The sequence below is a fragment of the Centrocercus urophasianus genome, unplaced genomic scaffold (assembly GCF_019232065.1).
Source record: "Centrocercus urophasianus isolate 14NV4802_14NV808 unplaced genomic scaffold, USGS_Curo_1.0 seq_16, whole genome shotgun sequence".
NCBI classification, from domain to species: domain Eukaryota; kingdom Metazoa; phylum Chordata; class Aves; order Galliformes; family Phasianidae; genus Centrocercus; species Centrocercus urophasianus.
In genome coordinates, this window is record NW_024884711.1 from 5,998,027 (window position 1) to 6,016,253 (window position 18,227).

General features: G+C 38.0%; 1 protein-coding gene across 2 annotated transcripts in view; it reads left to right on the plus strand.

Moving 5' to 3' along the window:
* LARS2 (leucyl-tRNA synthetase 2, mitochondrial) overlaps positions 1-18,227 on the plus strand; it is a 79,934-nt gene that overhangs the window by 49,320 nt on the left and 12,387 nt on the right. For both annotated transcript variants that reach the window (XM_042816769.1, XM_042816771.1), the window contains exons 14-19: positions 1,865-2,002; positions 9,921-10,024; positions 11,158-11,340; positions 14,347-14,516; positions 15,242-15,319; positions 17,605-17,716. In XM_042816769.1, coding sequence (XP_042672703.1) covers positions 1,865-2,002; positions 9,921-10,024; positions 11,158-11,340; positions 14,347-14,516; positions 15,242-15,319; positions 17,605-17,716 — 785 coding nt within the window. The remainder of the gene's footprint in view (positions 1-1,864; positions 2,003-9,920; positions 10,025-11,157; positions 11,341-14,346; positions 14,517-15,241; positions 15,320-17,604; positions 17,717-18,227) is intronic.

The following is an 18,227-nucleotide window of genomic DNA, read 5'->3' on the forward strand; positions in this document are numbered from 1 at the left end:
CTTAGTGTGACTGATACTGCCTTGTGTTGTCTCACCAGCATTAAAGCAGCATGCACAGAGGCTGACTAAGCTGTCCAAAAGCATTTTACATACACCTGTCAAATTAGTTTGCCACCTACCATGGCAGAATGGATGTCCATTACTGTTTCTTGAGTATTTTGAGAGCCATTCTGTAGGGCAGTCTGATGGTAGCAAATCTTGTGTACTTTTCATACGTTGTTCAGTTATTGCACAGATAAATGGAAAGCGTCAGCTAGATGATGTCAGTCTTCCTGACAAACTGTGGGAGATAACGAGCTTCATGTTGGTGAAGGAGTCTAGTAAGGTGTATTTTGCTTTTGTTGTTGACGTTTCCATTTTAGTATTCCTGATGTCCATGTAAACTGTGTACGTGAAGCTTGCATGCTTTGAGAAGGTCACGTCAAGAGTGTCAGATTTGGCTGTCTGATTTGTGTGAAATAAGAGTAAAATATGCAAGTTGGTTTTTTTTGGTTGTTGTTGTTGTTTGTTTGTTTCAAAGAGGAATTAGTGAAACAGTACTGCATTGTAATGATGACAGAAAGAGTTGCATTTCTTAGATATTGTTACCAAATATAAGGCTCTTAGGGAATTGACTATTTATTTATTGCCCAGAGCAGTGCCTGGATACATACTATGTACCAAGTGATTTGGACAGTTATTTTTTTGTATTGGCAGCACTCATTCAGTTAACCTAAAGAAAAGTGTTCTGTGAACACTTCTGCTTCACACTGATCATCTTCTAGTGACAGTGTGAATTTATTGTTAATAATATCATTTAAATTACAGAGACTGCTTTCGTTCCAGTGACAGTTTAAAATATGCTATTGTGCATGAACAGGAGGAAACTTTCCAGCAGTTGATGATGAACCGGGCATATGCAACATCCAGCTGTCAGAGTAACAGCTTAGTGTAGCCAAATCTGTTTTACATTGAAATAAAAGCATTTGTGCAGATTTCTGTACTAGGTTTCTACCTCCACTTAATGTATTTGTTGGGGGTTTTGTTTGTTTTTGTTTTTGTCAGTTAAGCTACGTATCCTTAAACCTGTATTTCTACAAGTCATTGCATAAACCTAGAATTTGGGAGAATTATTCGGATTGATTTCGGAGCCACGTGAACAACATTAAATATAGACTTGCTGAGAATGCAGCCATGAAATATAGCTTAAAGAATGTACAAATAGTCTGTATAGGAACATTTAATAAAGTATAAGGTAATGCTAGGATACCATGCAGGTGGCCTCAGATAATTCAAATAACCACCAGCATTTCCTGTAAATTCACAGAGCATCCTTAGGTTTGAGGACGACGACCCATCTGACTGAATGTTGAGCGGTGTTGTATTAAGCTGCTACATTGCCCTCTAACGGCAACAATGCAGAACTCTACTAAAAAAGTTTATTTTTTTAATCAGGCATGTCTTTTGTCTTTCATAGCAATATATTTTTATGTAAAACTTGATGTTGGTAAATAATGAACAATATAAATGCTAGCCACAGGATGTTGATGAAATAAAGTGTATAAAGAACAAGAAGATATTTTCATCACGTTCTGAAGTGACACAGGTGAAATCTTAGTTAACGCTCAAAATACATGAAAACAATACTTCTGTGGACCTTTTTCTCAGTTGAAATTATTTTTTTCCATTTAACAAGCGTGTCATTTCTCCTAAGATTAAAAAGATCGTGAAAGAAATTTTATTATACACGTGGTAAGTAGTATCTCAGTAAGTAAGTAGATCTCAGTAAGTAGTGGTGTCCAGTCAGATATGATGAGCTACATTAGCAGAGCTGATCTTTCTCTTTCCTGCTGTAATTTTCCAATTGTTCTGCATTTTTTTTCAGGCCCTTTAATCGTGACTTGGCTGACTACTGGATGCCTGTGGATTTGTACATTGGAGGCAAGGAGCACGCAGTTATGCACTTATTCTATGCTAGGTTTTTCAGCCATTTTTGCCATGATCTGAAGATGACTAAACACAAGTAAGCCTTATATATTTCCATAAAAATCTTTCAGATCTCATATACTTTGCAGAAGTGTTACTGGACACTGTTGTGATCACCTTGAGTAAACCTGTATTTTTGTGCTTGTCAGCCTTAACCACTAGGCTAACTACTTTTTTTCTTACAGTTTGTTGCATTTTCTGTAGGCATGCATACACAGCAATTTTTTTTTTTTTTTTTTTTTTTGCTACATGGATATTAACTGGCTTAGAGCAAGTGATAAAATGTTACTGTAGATTTTCAGCCTGCAAAGGTTTACATAAGCCAGAAACTTCAGGCATTCTGAGTAGCACTCTTATTAAAAAATTAGGTAACTTTCTGCACGTTAATATCATTAATTTCAGTGTAACCATGTATACATACTCTTGTAATTCACTGCAGTTTTGGGGCTGAACAGTGCAAAATAGTTCATAATAGCAAAATAAGTATATTTTTCCTGCTGTCAATTAATCTTTATTCAGTTACTTTACTTAATTACTTTTAACAACTCTTGTTACTCTTGTATTGTTGTAGTGTGCCTTTGTACTGTTCGTTACCCTTTGTTTTGGTTAGGGGTAAAGTTTGAGACAGGAACATGAGTCATTTGATCTTTCTGTGCTTTATCCTGCCTGTTTCCCAACTTAAAGTCCCAGTTTCCACTCAAGTTCTGGCCTGTTTGTACCCTAAAATGCCATCACAGGAGTGCTTCAGCTGGGAGAGTACAAGTGGTGGAACAGTGAAAACAGTGTTTTCTGTCCTGTTGTCCCATCAGCAGAGATGTTTCAATAGATTAAGTCAGAATGAGTGATCTCGTGAGAACCACTGCTTGGTAATTTCTGAGCTGCCAACTCCTTCTCATTCATTCTTTACAAGTATCCACTGCTCAAACTTTATGTGGAAGAGGAACATGACAAACACATGACATAGTGATTTCAGTACAATACTAGAATTTAAGTAGCTGGGCACCAGAAAAGGGTGGAATAGATAGGTAATGAGCCACTGGAATATTTCTGTGAGTTATTTAATAATCATTTGATTAAAATAGACTATCAAGTTTTTATCACTCATTCTTTTGATTTCATTTGTTTCATTTCTTTGAAATTTTGGTATGGATGATTTCTGTACCTATGTTTCACTCAGTTGTCTCCAGCTTGCATAGTCGCAAGCAGGAAGGCTGTTCCTTCTTTGAGAGTGGGCTTCTGAAAGTTGAGCCTTTCTGTAACTATTTTAGCAGAGAATTTCAGAGCTTTTTTTTGCAGGTAATTGCAGCTTTATCAATGCTACAAAGTACTTTACAATACTGGTCTATCTGCCATCTAGTGGAGCTCTAAATATAATAGTTCTTCTGCTGGTCAAATTTTTCTACCTGTTTAAGTGTGGTGGCTAAAGTACTGTTACTACAAACAGATCACAAGGAAAAAGAGGTTTGCTTGCAAAGTAAGCAGTCCTCCAATTTGATGTGCAAGGAAATGAAAACACATGAAAAGAGCACAACTTGGCTGAAAAGGGTCATCTTGATTGACCTTGAGCACTAAAAATAAGCACATGGAGAGCAGAAGCAGGCGTTGTGGTGGGACAAGAGGGAATGGTTTTAAACTAAAAAAGGAGAGATTTAGATTAGACTTCAGGGGGAAGATTTTTACTGAGAGTGGTGAGGTGCTGACACAGCTGCCTAGAGAAGTTGTGGATGCCCCATCCCTAGGGGTGTTCAAAGCCAGGTTGGATGGGGCCCCAGGAAATTTAATCTAGTACTTGATGTTATGGTTGACATCCCTGCCTGTGGGAGAGGCGCTGGAACTTGATGATCCTTGAGGTCCCTTCCAACCGAAGCCATTCTGTGATTCTGTGATTTTGTGGTTGGCTGCCCCTGGAAGAATATAAAAGCATTGACTGGGTAGGCCCATGGTAATTGGGAAAAGCCAAAATTTATCTAGAATTGAAACTTGTGAAGAATGTGAGGGCAGTAAGAATTTCTGCAGATATATTGCTGGGAATATCAAGGAAAATATTGGCCTGATGCTAGAGCAGAGTAACAGCCTAACAAACTAGTAAACAAAGGCCAATCATTTCCTTGGTCTTTGTTATCAAGGTCTGTGCTTAGCTGATGTATTCACCCTGGAGAATAGAAGGCTAAGGAGGGAATATAACTGCGGTCTTCTGCTTCCTAAAAGAGGATTATGGAGAAGATGGAACAAGATTCTTCTCAGACACGTACAGAGAAATGATAAGGAGTAACAGTCACAGGCTACAATAAGGTCCAGAGGTGCACTGAAGGAAAAGATGTGACAGTAAAGGAGGTCAGACACTGGAACGGTTTGCTTAGAGGGTTTCTGTGATCTCCATCATCAGATATTTTCAAAAGTCTTCTCAGTGGGTCCAGAGCAACCTTGTTTTAACTTTGAAGTTAGGTCTGCTGCGAGCAGGAGATTTGACCAAATGATCTCCAAAGGTCCCTTTCAATCTGCATTATTTTAAGGCTTTGCGGACCTACAGGTTTATAAATTTGGAATGCTGTGACAGAGCCGTAGCACCAAAACTGTGTAAAATATGTTGGTCTAAATATGGTAAATTCCAGAGGGAAAACTCTGACTTTGATGCAAAAAAATGCACAAAAAGCAATGATCATGTTTAGTGACGAGCACAGAAAATCAAAGCTGCTTTATGTAGAAATAATTTTCAAGACTGTAGAGAATCCCACTGAGGTAATACACAAACTTAAGAACTTGTATGTGTGAAGATATGTTACAGCATTGCCCCCAGGATATGTTGTTTGTACTGCTTATGTATGTATTTAGAATGCAAGGTGACTGTAACAAATTCCTTATCATACATAAAATTGCTTGCTTGCTTTAGCTCTGCGGAAGTTAAAGCATTAGGTGTTTTTAAGCCACGAAGTCAAGTTAAGTTGTTTTGATGTGGAAGTTGCAGCTTCTCTATCAATACTACAACATGTTTTGAACATGCTTTAGATTTTGTCAGAAGCTCAAGGGTGGGTATCAGATACCAAAAAGGTGATCAGAAACAACAAGCTTACTAGTAAGAAGCTTAAAGTCATGGCATTGAAGCCCACAGCTCTGAGGGAAAATATATTAAAAGCATTAAAAAACACTGCCCTCTTTTGCATTCTTGACTTTTTTCTAACTGCTCAGTTCTGCTCACTGATTAAATTAGTAAAATTCTGTGACATCTCAGTTAATGAAAGCTGTCACCATTTAAAGTGTTAACTAGTATTTGGACAAATTATTGAGATTCCCCCATTATTCTGTAATACTTTTCATGTTGATGGATTTTCCTTATTAAAATCTTCATTGTTTGGCTTTTAACCTCCTTTCAAATTTATTGTCATTTTTCCTGTTAGTCTTTAATTCTGTACTAAGGACCTTTAACATAATACTGAGATTGAAAACAAAAGTTAAAAATTTCAGAGTTCAGATTTGGAAAGCCATCTCCTTGCATGATACACATTATTACAGTATAAATATTATATGCCATTCATTTACAGATGTCACAGTTGCTTTCATATCAAATGCAACATTTGGCATCTATAATTGTAAAGGTGTAAATATAGTTTAAAGAGGCCCTGGAGATGGAGCGTGATCTTTTACATATGTTTTTAATTCATTGAAATGGAGCTGAGAAGTCAGCATAAGTAGCACCCTCTGGGTACTGATACAAATGACAGATTAAGCTCAAATTATTCCATTTTGCTTTAGCTATCTGTGAACTGCAGCAGATCTGGAATGAATTCACAAGCCAGTCAGCCCTTCCTGTTGTAACCAACACTGGGAGAGGGTCCAGGTAGGCAACTGGGGCCAGCAACTACCTCATCTGTTCCAGCTTAATCCACCATGATGAGTGTGTTGACGCACTCGCTTACACCTGTTCAACCATGTTACTGCAAGTAAATTTACGCAGAATTTGCCTCTTCCCTTAAGTAATCAGTTCTGTCAGATGGATAATTGCAAGTGGAATCTAACACATTCTTCCCGAAGGATTATAAACCAATAAAAAAGTTTATTGTTGCCATTAACTCAGCGGATTTGACTCTGATAGAGAGCAAATGTGTGGAATAAGAAGGCACTATTTTTACATAGCTGCATTATAAAATAAAAGAAGATACCTGTATGACAGAAATAGGTTATTCTCTAAAGGAAGTGTATCACACCTTTTCAAAGTTCATCAGGGACTTTATCACAAATATTGATTTTCAGTAAAAGCACTCAACTATTGACTGTGTAAAGTCTAAATGTCCAATATTATTTGATCTTTTTTCAGCCTGAAGTAATGTCCCTGCAATGCCATCTTTCATCTGGCCTACTGCAGTTTTGCCAGTATGTATGATTCTAACGAACACATTTCATGACCTTCTGAACTCAGCTGCCAGTGACCAAGGTCCTGTCTTAGCTCTAGGACATGGTATTGGGCTTTCCCAACCTTTCTGAAGATGTGGCTTGCAAACACATTCAGTAAGCTCCTTTTCTAGGGCTATCCTTCCGAGTCCAGTAATAGTGCTGTTGTGGACTCACAGAATTAAAGGGATTGGAGGGGACCTTTGGAGATCATCTTGTCTAACACCTGTGCTAAAGCTGGTTCCATGAAGTGGTTTACACAGGAAAGCATCTAGGGAGGGTCTTGAGGTCATAGACAGCTTGTTGCAGTGCTCTGTCGCCCTCACAGTAAAGAATTTTTTCCTCATGTTTGTATGGAACGTCCTAGGTTCCAGTTTGTGCCCGTTGCTGTTGTTCTCTTACTGGGCACACTGTTGAAAACAGCCTGACCTCATCAATTTGACTCCTACACTTCAGATATTTGTAACAGTGATGAGATGCCCTGTCAGCCTTCTCTCCTCTGGGCTGGAAAGATGCAGGTACCTCAACCTAAAGGGGATGCTCCAGGCCCCTAAAATCTTTGTAGACCTCCTCTGCTCTCTCTCTAGAAGTTCCCTTTCTTGCTTGAACTGAAAAGCCCAGAACTGGACATAGTACTTCAGATGTGCCCTCTAGGGCAGGGTAGAAGGGGAGGAAAACCTCCCTTGACCTGTTGGCTGCATTCTTTAATGTATCCCAGGATATCATTGGCATTTTTGGCCACAAGTGCACACTGTTGGCTCATGGCCAACCTGTTGTCCACCAGGACACTGAGGTTCTTGTCCAGAGAGATTATCATCCAGCAGGTCAGACTCAAACCTGTACTGATGCATATAGTTATTTCTTGAGAGGTGTAGGACTGTGCTCTTGCCCTTGTTGAACACTGTAAGGTTCCTCTCCGCTCAACTCGATCAGCTTGTCCTGGTTGCACTGAATGGCAGCACAGCTTTCTGGTGCATCAGCCACTCCTCCTAGTTTCTTATCTTCCGCAAACTTGCTGTGGGTGCATTCTGTCCTTCCATCCAGGCGTTGATGAAGGTGTTGAACAAGTCTGCACCTTGTACTGACCGCTGGGGAGCACTGCAAGCTCCAGGCAGTGTAACTCTGCGTGTGACCGTGTGATGGAGCCATCACAACACTGACAAAGGCACTCTGCACGTAAGGGAAAACTGCTTAGTTTCTGAGCTCTATTTATTAGGCAGGCTCTGGTTTTCTTGTTTGGGGCATTTCTCTATTCTCCTGTGGTCTCCCACTAGGAACAAATGTTGGTTTTTTTCCTCCCCATACTTGGTAATGTATTTTGTATTGCATTTTTGTAGCCTCTGTCAGCATAAACAAAAATAGGAAATGCTCATTTCTCCATTCAGCCTTTAATAACTTGGCATATGATCTGAACTAGCAGTTTGTCATTGAAAATAAGTGTTCCTTGAAAAATCACTTCCAATGGACAGTCTTATCTGACTTGGATGTTCTGGCTACCTTATTAGCTTTACTTTAGGTAGTAACAAGTGTAGCTATTTTAAATTGAGTTATTAAACAGTCTGATGTATTCAGTTATAGGAGAAAAAATGTTTTAGTTTTTCCTTAGTGTAATTTATTTAGTTTGTAGAAAAAGCACTATCCCGAATAGTTCACTCCTGAAATATTTCTATACTCTAATCTCAGATAGGATGCAAGACTTTTGTTCCTGATTTTTTCATCATTTAATTGACTTAGATAATTTTAGGTAATTATTTGAGATCTGAGTTGATGACTGCTTCCTATTTTTAAAATACATTTTTCTGTTTCTACTTTTTAAATTTGACTTGAAATTTTGTCTTCCGAAGATCCTTTAACTTCCTTACAAATAACACGATTTTTCAGGCAACCTATGTTTAAACCTGAGTATAAAAAATATGTACAGGAATGTTCTTGCTTCAAATCATTGATAAAGCCAGGCAGCATAGTAGAGACCAGTGCTGCTTGGGGACTGAATGATGCACTTGCCAGTAGTACTTGCCAGTACTTGGACAATATTTGAAAGTATGAAAAATATGCAAGGAAGGAAACTCCTGTTCAGACATGAATATGTTGAATGTTAACTATGAAGACTGTTGCTCTTTTTAAGGAGTAGCATTTGGAAGACAACTGCTTCAGTACTATAAAATCATACGTAAATGTTGTATTATTTAGTGATTGAATGCTATATTTAATAAATAACTGTGGTTTAACGAGATAAATTTTCATACGTTTTATATTTTGTGAAAATACAACAGTGACTCTACAAATTGGTAGTGTTTGTATTATGATTTTTTGGTACACAGAAAGTAAAATGTGGAAGCCTATTCTTACTGTTTCTTCCTTAGATGTATGAATTTATTCCAGCTTTTGGAAAAAATGTAAATACAAGTGATGTATCCTTTGTTCTTAAGTGTTTTGGTGACTATGTGGGCCTTTGTTAGGAGGAATTGTGGGAGATTCAAACTGCTGCATGTTGAGCACATGAGAGCATTATGAAGCACAGGTCCGACTGGTATGTCCTCCAAAATGATGGTAACCAGTGTCTTTTTACCTGAGGATTCCTTGAGGAAACTCCCCAGACTCCATGCCCTCTGGGTCTCACTCCTACTCCTACACTCCTACACTCCTAGCCATCTTGGGGTTGCTTTTGCTTTCCTGATCAAAACCTCTAGAGATTAACTTTGTTGTACTTTTTAAGTGAAAACGATGACATAAAGCTGACTAGGTGAATTAGAAATGCAAGGTCATTGAAAGAAGGTGACAGCAATAATGCATCTGCCAACTAGGAAAGTGTTTACTTAGAATTTATTTCTTGCTGAGCGAACTTCTGCCTTTGACGCTGGTGCTTTTAAGGCTCCTTTTATCTCTACGGTACACACATTTAATGAGAACTTACCTTTCCTGATGTAAATTAGAAAAGTAGAGCTTTACTATTCAAGATGATAAAAATATAACATAAAAGATTTGCGTAAATATAAATATCAACCATAAATAGATCCACTAAGGTGAACTTTCTAGCATTGCCCTTTTCTTCATTTTCTCCATTGTTTTCATGTCTGTGCTGCAAATGCTTATGTTGGAGAAACTATCTTCTCAGTTTATAGAAAGAAATGTGCAGCAAGAATTTGGTTTGTTCCACAATACTGCATTTCTCAGAGAGAAGCTAGAACTAAATATTTGTAAAAAAGTGACAGTTCATACTTGCTCACTTTTACAAATGGGGTTTTAGAGTTAGGGAACTTGCCCAGTTGGCAAGGAACTTTTGTGTATTATCTTTATGCTAATTTGAAAAGTGATAGTGTAATAATTCTGTACTAAATTGTGATGCAAGAATGTGTACAAAATACAAATAAGTATTTACACTTGTCAGCGAGGCACCATGAATAAATGCAGAAAGTGCTCTTTCTAAGGTGCCAAACATTTGTGCAATGAACTTGAAATTCTTGTTTCATTAAGTATCTACCCCTGACTGTCTGACATTTGAGGCTTATCGTAAGTATCCTTTAACAGCTGTTTTCAACCTACAAGTTTGTTTTTCCTTCCATCCTTAGGGAGCCTTTCCATAAGCTTTTGGTTCAAGGTCTTATCAAGAATCAGACGTTCAGACTAAGAACAACAGGCCAATATTTGAAGAGAGAGGAGGTTGATCTCACTGGTAAGAGAGGACGTGTGAGAAAACCAGTACAGGTGTGCCCAGAAAGTCAGAGACTATTTCAGTTAGAAAGGGACGTAGAGATCTTAGTGCTGGGAAAATTAGGTGGGGAAAAATAAATCCTTGCAATATTTAAACCAGAGAGTCTCTTCCATGAGACTGGGATTCATATCCACTGCTGAGTGTGCAGAGACCCTACTAATCTGGCAACTTTTAATTGCAACCACATACAGCAACAGTGCTATGATACCATTTTAGCTCTGCTGTAGTCCAAAGGATCCGAAGTTTTATAACAACAGTGCTCAGCAACTTGCTGAATGAAGTTAGCAGTTCCAGCAGACAGACAACCTACATCAACACTGGCAAAGTTAACATGGTTGTTAGTGTATTCAAGAAGAATTAGACACATATGGGATGTATAATGAGAATAGGAGAAAATACTGTTTCTCAGTTCTTCCCCGTGCCCTCACTGCATAAGCTGGACCAGCAGCCCTTGTCTGGAGAGCTGTAGCAACAAGAGAGGCTTGGTTGTATTTGCCCTCCCTCAAGAACCTCTCACACAGCCATGTCTTTTCATTGCTTTCTCCTGCATACATATTCTATAAGATAGCAAAAAAACAAAACAAAAACAAAAACAAAAAAGAAAAAGAAACCCCATCAACAACCAGCCAACCAATGAACCTCTTACACGTACCGTGGTCTGTTGTCCTATTTTGTTCTAGAAGAGTTTGCAGGTGTTTTTGCAAGATTTTCTTGTTATGCTGTGTAAATGCCCCTATTTGTCCCTAAATTCATGAAACAGTACACAGGTTATTGTCAGAATAACTTACTGCAGTTAAAGTTATGAACCCGGGGTCTATTTAAGCTAACAGTAGGCCAAAACTGTCCCAAATAAGTACACCCACCTATGAGGTTTTAAATGGTGTGGCTATAACAATGCTTAAATCTCAGGGGAGAAAAATTTGGCAGGGAAAAAGGTTGTTACTTCTTTGTATTATTTTTCTTTTTAAACTGTTTGGAAGAACGAAAAGCCAAACCAACTCACCACAAATAGTTTTTTCTGACCTAGGAAACTGAATTGTTGTTTGAAATGAGCAAAATTCATTTTAATATTTTGTGTTTGTCGTAATATCTAGGCACTGAACCAGTTCACTTAAAAACTGGTGAGAAAGTCCAAGTCACTTGGGAAAAAATGAGCAAATCTAAGCACAATGGAATAGATCCTGAAGAATTAATGAAAGAGTATGGCATCGACACCATACGACTTTACATTCTGTTTGCTGCTCCTCCAGAACAAGATATTTTATGGGATACTAAAAGTAAGTCAGACTTTATGTTGTGGGGTTTTTTTATTCCTAGTGTATCTTAACACAAAAGTTAAAGTAACGAAAAATTATAATAAACAATTTTGATTGTTTTTTTTTTCTTTTAAAAGAGGAGTCACAAAACTGTCACTGCAAAGCAGGCTTGCAGGAATAGTACAAGATGTGAAAAAAGAGAGGTGTATGAAACACATTTCTCAAACGGTGTTTTCTTCTGAACTAGAGTGCAAATCTGGATCCTATTCTCTTATTTTTTTTGTTAGCTACTGTTGATTGAAAATGATTGTTTGCAAATTATTTTCTTTATTCTAAGATGCTTTTCTTTGATGGAATTGTGTCAGATTACAGATTAAACTTGGCACTTCTTTTCTTATTTATTATTTTAGTTTGTTTAGACATGTGCAATGTCTTTTGTAAGATGGACCATAAAGTACCTCCTGAAATAATCTCATTTATCAGAGTCCCTAATAACTAATATTTGTACACAGGACATACCTTTACGAGCTTAGCTCTTAAATAAGATTTATCATCCTTATTCACTTATTCACTAACATGCAATTTCTCATACTGACAAGTCTTAATTTCTCCTGTGGCTCATACATTTTAATGTAGACTTGATGCATGTATTGTAATGCAGTTGTCTTGTTGCACAAGGCTTTTGTAAAACATCCCATGCCTGATTTAAAACATGCATATATCTTTATTCTCGCATTATCTTCTTGCTACTTAGTTCAGTCTGTACTAAGCACAATTTCAGTTGATATCTGTCACCCACTGTATTCATACACATTCATTTACATATACTGGCAGAGCGGACTTAATGACTTCTTGGTTGGCTTTCTGCCTCCATCTAATCACAGCAGCACAGATCGAGGGAATGTGAAAGATGTGAAAGGATAATGCCTATTAAAAAAAAAAAAGCTCTGAAAGCTCTAATTTCTGTGTCCCTAACAGTATGCAGATGAACTCCTGGCCAACCCCAAAATTGTGTAGGATTTTCTTTTGCAGCTGGATGGGGTCTGGTGGGATTCATCCCAGGACACTCAAAGAGCCAGCTGATGTCATAGTGAGACTTCTGTCAATTATTTTTAAAGGATCTTGGGAATCTGGAGAAGTCTCAGTTGGCTGAAAGCTGGCAAAGTCCCAGTTTTCAAGAGGGGCAATAAAAGAAGATCCTAATATTTACAGGCCTATCTGTCTCATTTCTAGTTCCTGCTATTATTACAGCAAAGTTTATTCGAGAAGTTGCTGAAAAATAGCTGAAAGAAAATGTAGTCATTGGTCAACAGCTAACACTGGTTCATGAGGGGAAAGTCTTGTTTAGCCAAGTGAATCTCCTTCTATGACAAGGTTACCCATCTATTTGACCAAAGGAAGACAGTAGATGCAATCTTTTTTGGGTTCAGCAAAACTTTTGATACTATTTCTAACAGTATCCTACTGGACTAAGTTTCCAGCATACAGGTAGACAAAACATAATGCAGTGGCTGAACAACTGGATGACACGTGTGTGATTGCTGTGTGGTGCCCAGGACCTGGCTGGCTGGAGCAGCCAGAGCGATGTCACTGACCAGCACTTATTGCTGGTCCTGCAAAGAGCCACAGGTGTTTGAAGTTGAGTCCAGAAGCAGATATAACTGTGTTTAAAGGGGATCATTCCTCACCTCGACTTTACTTCCCTATCCCTGTGTGGTCCCTGAATAGTTCCCTTCTAGTCTCCTTGGTGTCCCTCCGGTTCTCCAGGCAGAAGAAGGGTGGGAAAATTCTGGCATAGCACATGCAGTGCAAGGAAAATGCAGGTAGTCATTCAAACCAAGCTGTTTACCACCTGAGAAATACGAAGATTAGTGATTTGTGTCTTCTTGAAAGAGTGTTGTAAAACATGGAACGCAGTGAGATTTTAGCAGGCTAAAGATAAATTAAGAAAAAAAAGGTGACAAGGGTTTCTTAAGTCTCCAGTAACCTTTTGATCTTAATTTCTTTACAACAAAATACAACATAGAAACAGTTTATTACAGCATAACTACAGCCTGGAGAATACCAAGCCTGCAGTGTTTAGATGGTGTACAAGATTCCAATATGAACAGGAGATTAAAAGTTCGGAGAGAGCATTGTATTCTGCATCCCACCTAAGAGAGTTCCCGAGGATCACAGGCATAATCTATCAGGCTGTATTTTACTGTCCAGTTAAGTTTTTACCTAGTGCAGGAGGATAATGCACATGTGTTAGACACTCGTGCGGTGTGACGTAGTGATGTGCAGTCCAGTGGAACTCTGATACATCTTGAAGCTCAAGCTGTACCTTCCCTAGCGGCCCAGCATCACTCAGCACAAACAGCTAGCTGTGAGCAGCATTAGCTTGGACTTCTCTATACCACAATTCCTAGGTTACGTTCTTTGAAGAGCCATGCAGCAGGACCAGTACTTGCAAGCTCAGGATGAAGAGCTTTATAGTCCTCCCAAGTTAAGCTCTGCTACTAGGCTACTACTAGGATAAAAGTAATCATCAGCATGGTTGAGTCTCTGAAGCAACAGAAGTATATGTACTTTTTAAGCTCAAATTTTAAAAGAAATCTCTCAAAAAAAAGTGTGGGCATGTGTGTGTATATGTATATATGCTTGTATTCTTCCATGTGTCTGAGAAATGAGAGCTTGTAGAATTGTTTTCTTGAGTCATTAAAACACAAGGTGAAAATTCAAGTGGTGACATAACCGTATGGATTTAGCAAATATTTCTGCTACATGTATGTTTTAAAGCCATTGCAGATAACACTTTTGTTACTTATTATTGGTTTATTTTCATTAAGACAACACAGCATTATTTTTGAGGGCATTCTTAATTGCATTTACATTTCTCATGTAAAATCTAAGGGTTTTCATGTTGGTTGGTTGGATTGTTTGTTTAAATTAAACTCTAGCAAACATTCCATTTTGCTTCCAAGTTTTGGCTTCTTTCATTGCAACTGATATCTGCTTGTTTCTGCCACCTTTCGTTAACCTCAGCTGATGCTATGCCAGGTGTTCAGAGATGGCAGACTCGCCTCTGGACACTTGTAACCAAACTTATTGAGGCAAGGACTTCGGAAACCATACCAAATCCTGAGGTTCTGAGTAAGAAAGAGAAGGCTGAAGCCAAGAGGATCTGGGAGCAAAAGAATCTTGTAATTTCTGAGGTAAAAAGAAACAGTTTGTAAATGAATAAATGACTTATTGCTTGTGCAAAAACCATGCTTGGCTTAGATGGCCAAGAGCTTTCCCACAGATGAGTAAGTCATGAAATCATTCTGAAATAAAATATTCTCCATGTAAGTAATTTTAATAAGATACAGATTTCATGGGACAGAACTCTTTTGCAAGAGTGCGATTTAGACTGGCAAAATTTATCTACTCTATGCCTTATTTAAAGGATGAAGTGTTACGGCATTATAATGTTATCAGCCTGGGTGTGCAATAGCTACACTTCCAGCAGCATAGCTATAGGTGAATTGTGCACGATATCTCTGACAACCTGCTTTGAACTGTTGGCTTCATACCTCGTTGTCATGCCTTTAGTTTCATAGAAAATGAGAAGAAAAAAAAAAGTTGTGGGAAAAAATAGATTAGTGTTTCTTAAAAAATTATTGAAATGATTGTTCACCTTTTGTGCTAAGTCTGATACTGTGTTTTAGTGTCAAATCAGTTATGCAAGACTCAGGCGGAGATAAAAATATCTGCAAAATTAGCTTCAGATACTTTCCTTAAACTTTGCCTGATGTAAATCCTGTGGCCAGGGACCTTCACACACGTATGGTTGCATATATGATTTGTTTGCATGCCAAAGTGATTTCCATATTGAAGGTAATATTCATTTTTTGAAAATTACAATTAATTGGTGACAGAACTTTTCTTTTAATTCAAGGTAACAGAGTACTTCACAAAGGATCATTTGTTCAATGCAGCTGTTTCTCGACTGATGAGCCTTTCTAACGTACTCCATGTAAGCATGCCATATGAACAAAGGTATTTTTCTGTTAGTCATTATTCCTGTAAGTCTTTCTAGAAAGCAAGAGCTGCCTGAACTCTAGGTTCAGAATTCCAAAAGGCATTAAATGTCCTTACCATCGCTACTGACTCAAGAGCCTCATGGACATATTGAACTATTCAGATTAAAAGAGGTATGTTCTAATATTGCTGTATCCTTTGAATATGCGGTGTTTTGCAGGAAGAGCTTGAAGGTGTTAGAGGCAGTAGGTTCCGATGGTCACATCTGCATCATGCAATTTCAAAAGGATACATTTTCTTCTGGTTTTGTTCTGTTTTTAAACAATATGTGTATGTAACTACATAAGTAGTGCATTGTAGGATGATCAAAAACATTCTGATTTAAAAGAAGATTTATTTTTTACAGGGAAAATAACCTATAATCTTGTATTCCTCTGAGGTGGTTTTCAGCACTGAACTGTCAGTGAGACAGTTTGTAAATTCCCCTTTCCGAAGACAAACAAAAATAACAATTCTTTGGTTTGTTTTAGTTTAGATGATGTGTTTATCGGTTCATAATGAAAGATCAAATATCCTTATCTTTGCTACTAATCTTAAATCTGTTTAAGCAGTTCTTCAAACACGTAAGGTAATGCAGTCTAGACAAGAAATCAAATTAAGATTTGGATTTTTTTTAACTACTTCATTGATAAACCGTTTTATATCTTATGGATTCTAAGGAAATTATTGGCAAATTTGAGGAATATAAGAAAATGTTAAGTAGGGCATGTGCAATTGCTGTACTAAAGTAATGAAAATCTGAGATCATGTGAGGTGCTGGGAGGGTGATGACCAGTTCTCTATTTCCAGCTCAGTGATTAATAGGCATTTTGAGCAATTGGGGAATTAAAAAAAAAAAAATCAGTGTCCTACAGACAGGTAAATATTTGAACACTGATATATTTCATGATCAAGGAAGTCAGTGCTGTATGTTTCAAGAGCAAATTTCATTACAGCATGCTCACACTTCCTCTTTCAGTCCCATTTCAGAGGAGGAAGTGAAGAGATGGGTGAAAATTCTATATAGAAAAAACAGGTAGTAGTTACTAAAAGTTGTTCAGTTGAAGTTTGTGCTTTCCTCAGGAGTATCAGTGACAAGACATTGCCATCTGTCAGCTCTCCTGTGGTCCGTGTTTAAAAATCATTGCTTTTGGACAGTTTTCCAGTAGGCGGGATGTGGGGATCGTCACACCCATAAAGCAATCCTCATGAGCTGACACGTACTGACATTCTTCTGCGCTGTTTCATTAGGGTGATGAATCATCAATTAAACGTGGAATCTGAACTTAAGGGAAGTAGTTAGAGTCAAAACAGAGGCAAAGAAAGAGAAAGTTTTTCCAGCTGCTTTTAGTGCTGTTCTTTTCTACTTGGATTGAAAGAGGAGTTCAAGTTCAAATTTTGCCTGCCTGGCACCTTTTACAAGAAATGCAAAACTACGTTTTCTAGAACAAGCTGAAAAGCAATCTGGACATCAAACCAGAGAAGGCTGTGTTGTGCTTGTTGCTCCCAGGGCTCCTCATGTTGACACTAAGCTCAGCCTTACTTAAACTGCTCTAGGATCTGACCTAACTGAACCTCATCCCAGCAAAAAACATGCTGCATTCATCACAATCTGGGTTTTTTGTACAGGCAGTTTACCTCTTTAGGTAGCTTGGATTTTATGCAAGATTGCACTTGTTGATGTGGCTGCACTGGATGTTACTCACAGCCACAGATCAGTCGACACAGGTCAGTGCTCAGATTCCCGTGCCAGAGTAGAGCCCCAAGGATCTATCAGCACCAGGATTAGAATCATTAGCTTCCCAGCTTGTCTGGCTTTTTTATAACAGTGTCAGAGAGCACTCTGTGACCAAGAGGTCTCTAGAACTGCTTGTAAGTTCATAATTTATTGTAAAATTATATTGTCCTGAACCTAGATATTGATTTTAGGTTTTGTTACATAGAATGCATACATTGCTCTAAAAATAATACCTCCTATTTGTTTCTGTGGAAACTACAAAGAGCACAATAACACTACTTGGCAAAGCAAGCTACAAAATGGCGTTTTTGAAGATACTCACCACCATTAGCTATCTGTTTTCACCAGCAATGAACAAGAGGCTATGCTGCACTCATAACAATCTGTGCCAGCAGTGATTTTAATGATATGTTACTGCATGTTATTCTTAATTGACCTATTTTACTTCCCACCCCAAAATATTCATATTTACGATTCATTTTCTTTTTTTATTTTTTTCTTAGCAAGCTTCTTGGCCTCTTGTTCTTCACAGTGCAGAATATGAAGATGCTTTGGCTACGCTCTGCATTATGGTTGCACCTATGGCTCCACACATTGCATCAGAGATGTGGAAAGGTATTTATAGAACTGCTTTTTCTATTGCTGTCCAGAGACTGATGATCACTATATAGCGATTTAGCTTCTTCTGGGAAGTGGGAATGATAGACAGAAAAGCCTTTTTTTTTTCTTTTTTTTTTTCCTCCTTATATTCACCACAGTTGTAAGCCTTGAGGTATGAATCCCAAGTGGGCTAAATTGCATAATGCCACTATAGTTAAAACCTGTGAAATAAGGGATGTAGGTGCCAGAGTTCAACAGTTATTTTTAAGGTTTATTGGGAGAAGTTCCAAGATGTATGTGGGAAGATAGGAATATATTCTGTGTAAGGCTGGCCACAAACTGCTATGTGGTTTTGGACCTAATATTGGCTTTTAGATGCTGTTTTAACAGTTTTGTTTTTCACAGTCATGTTAGAACTTTGCTTTCAAGTGTTTACAGAATAGAGCGATTAAATGGCTTATATTGCAGAGCTGCATGTGACAGTGAGCTATTATTAAATGCCAAAGAAAGGCTGCTTTTGTTGATA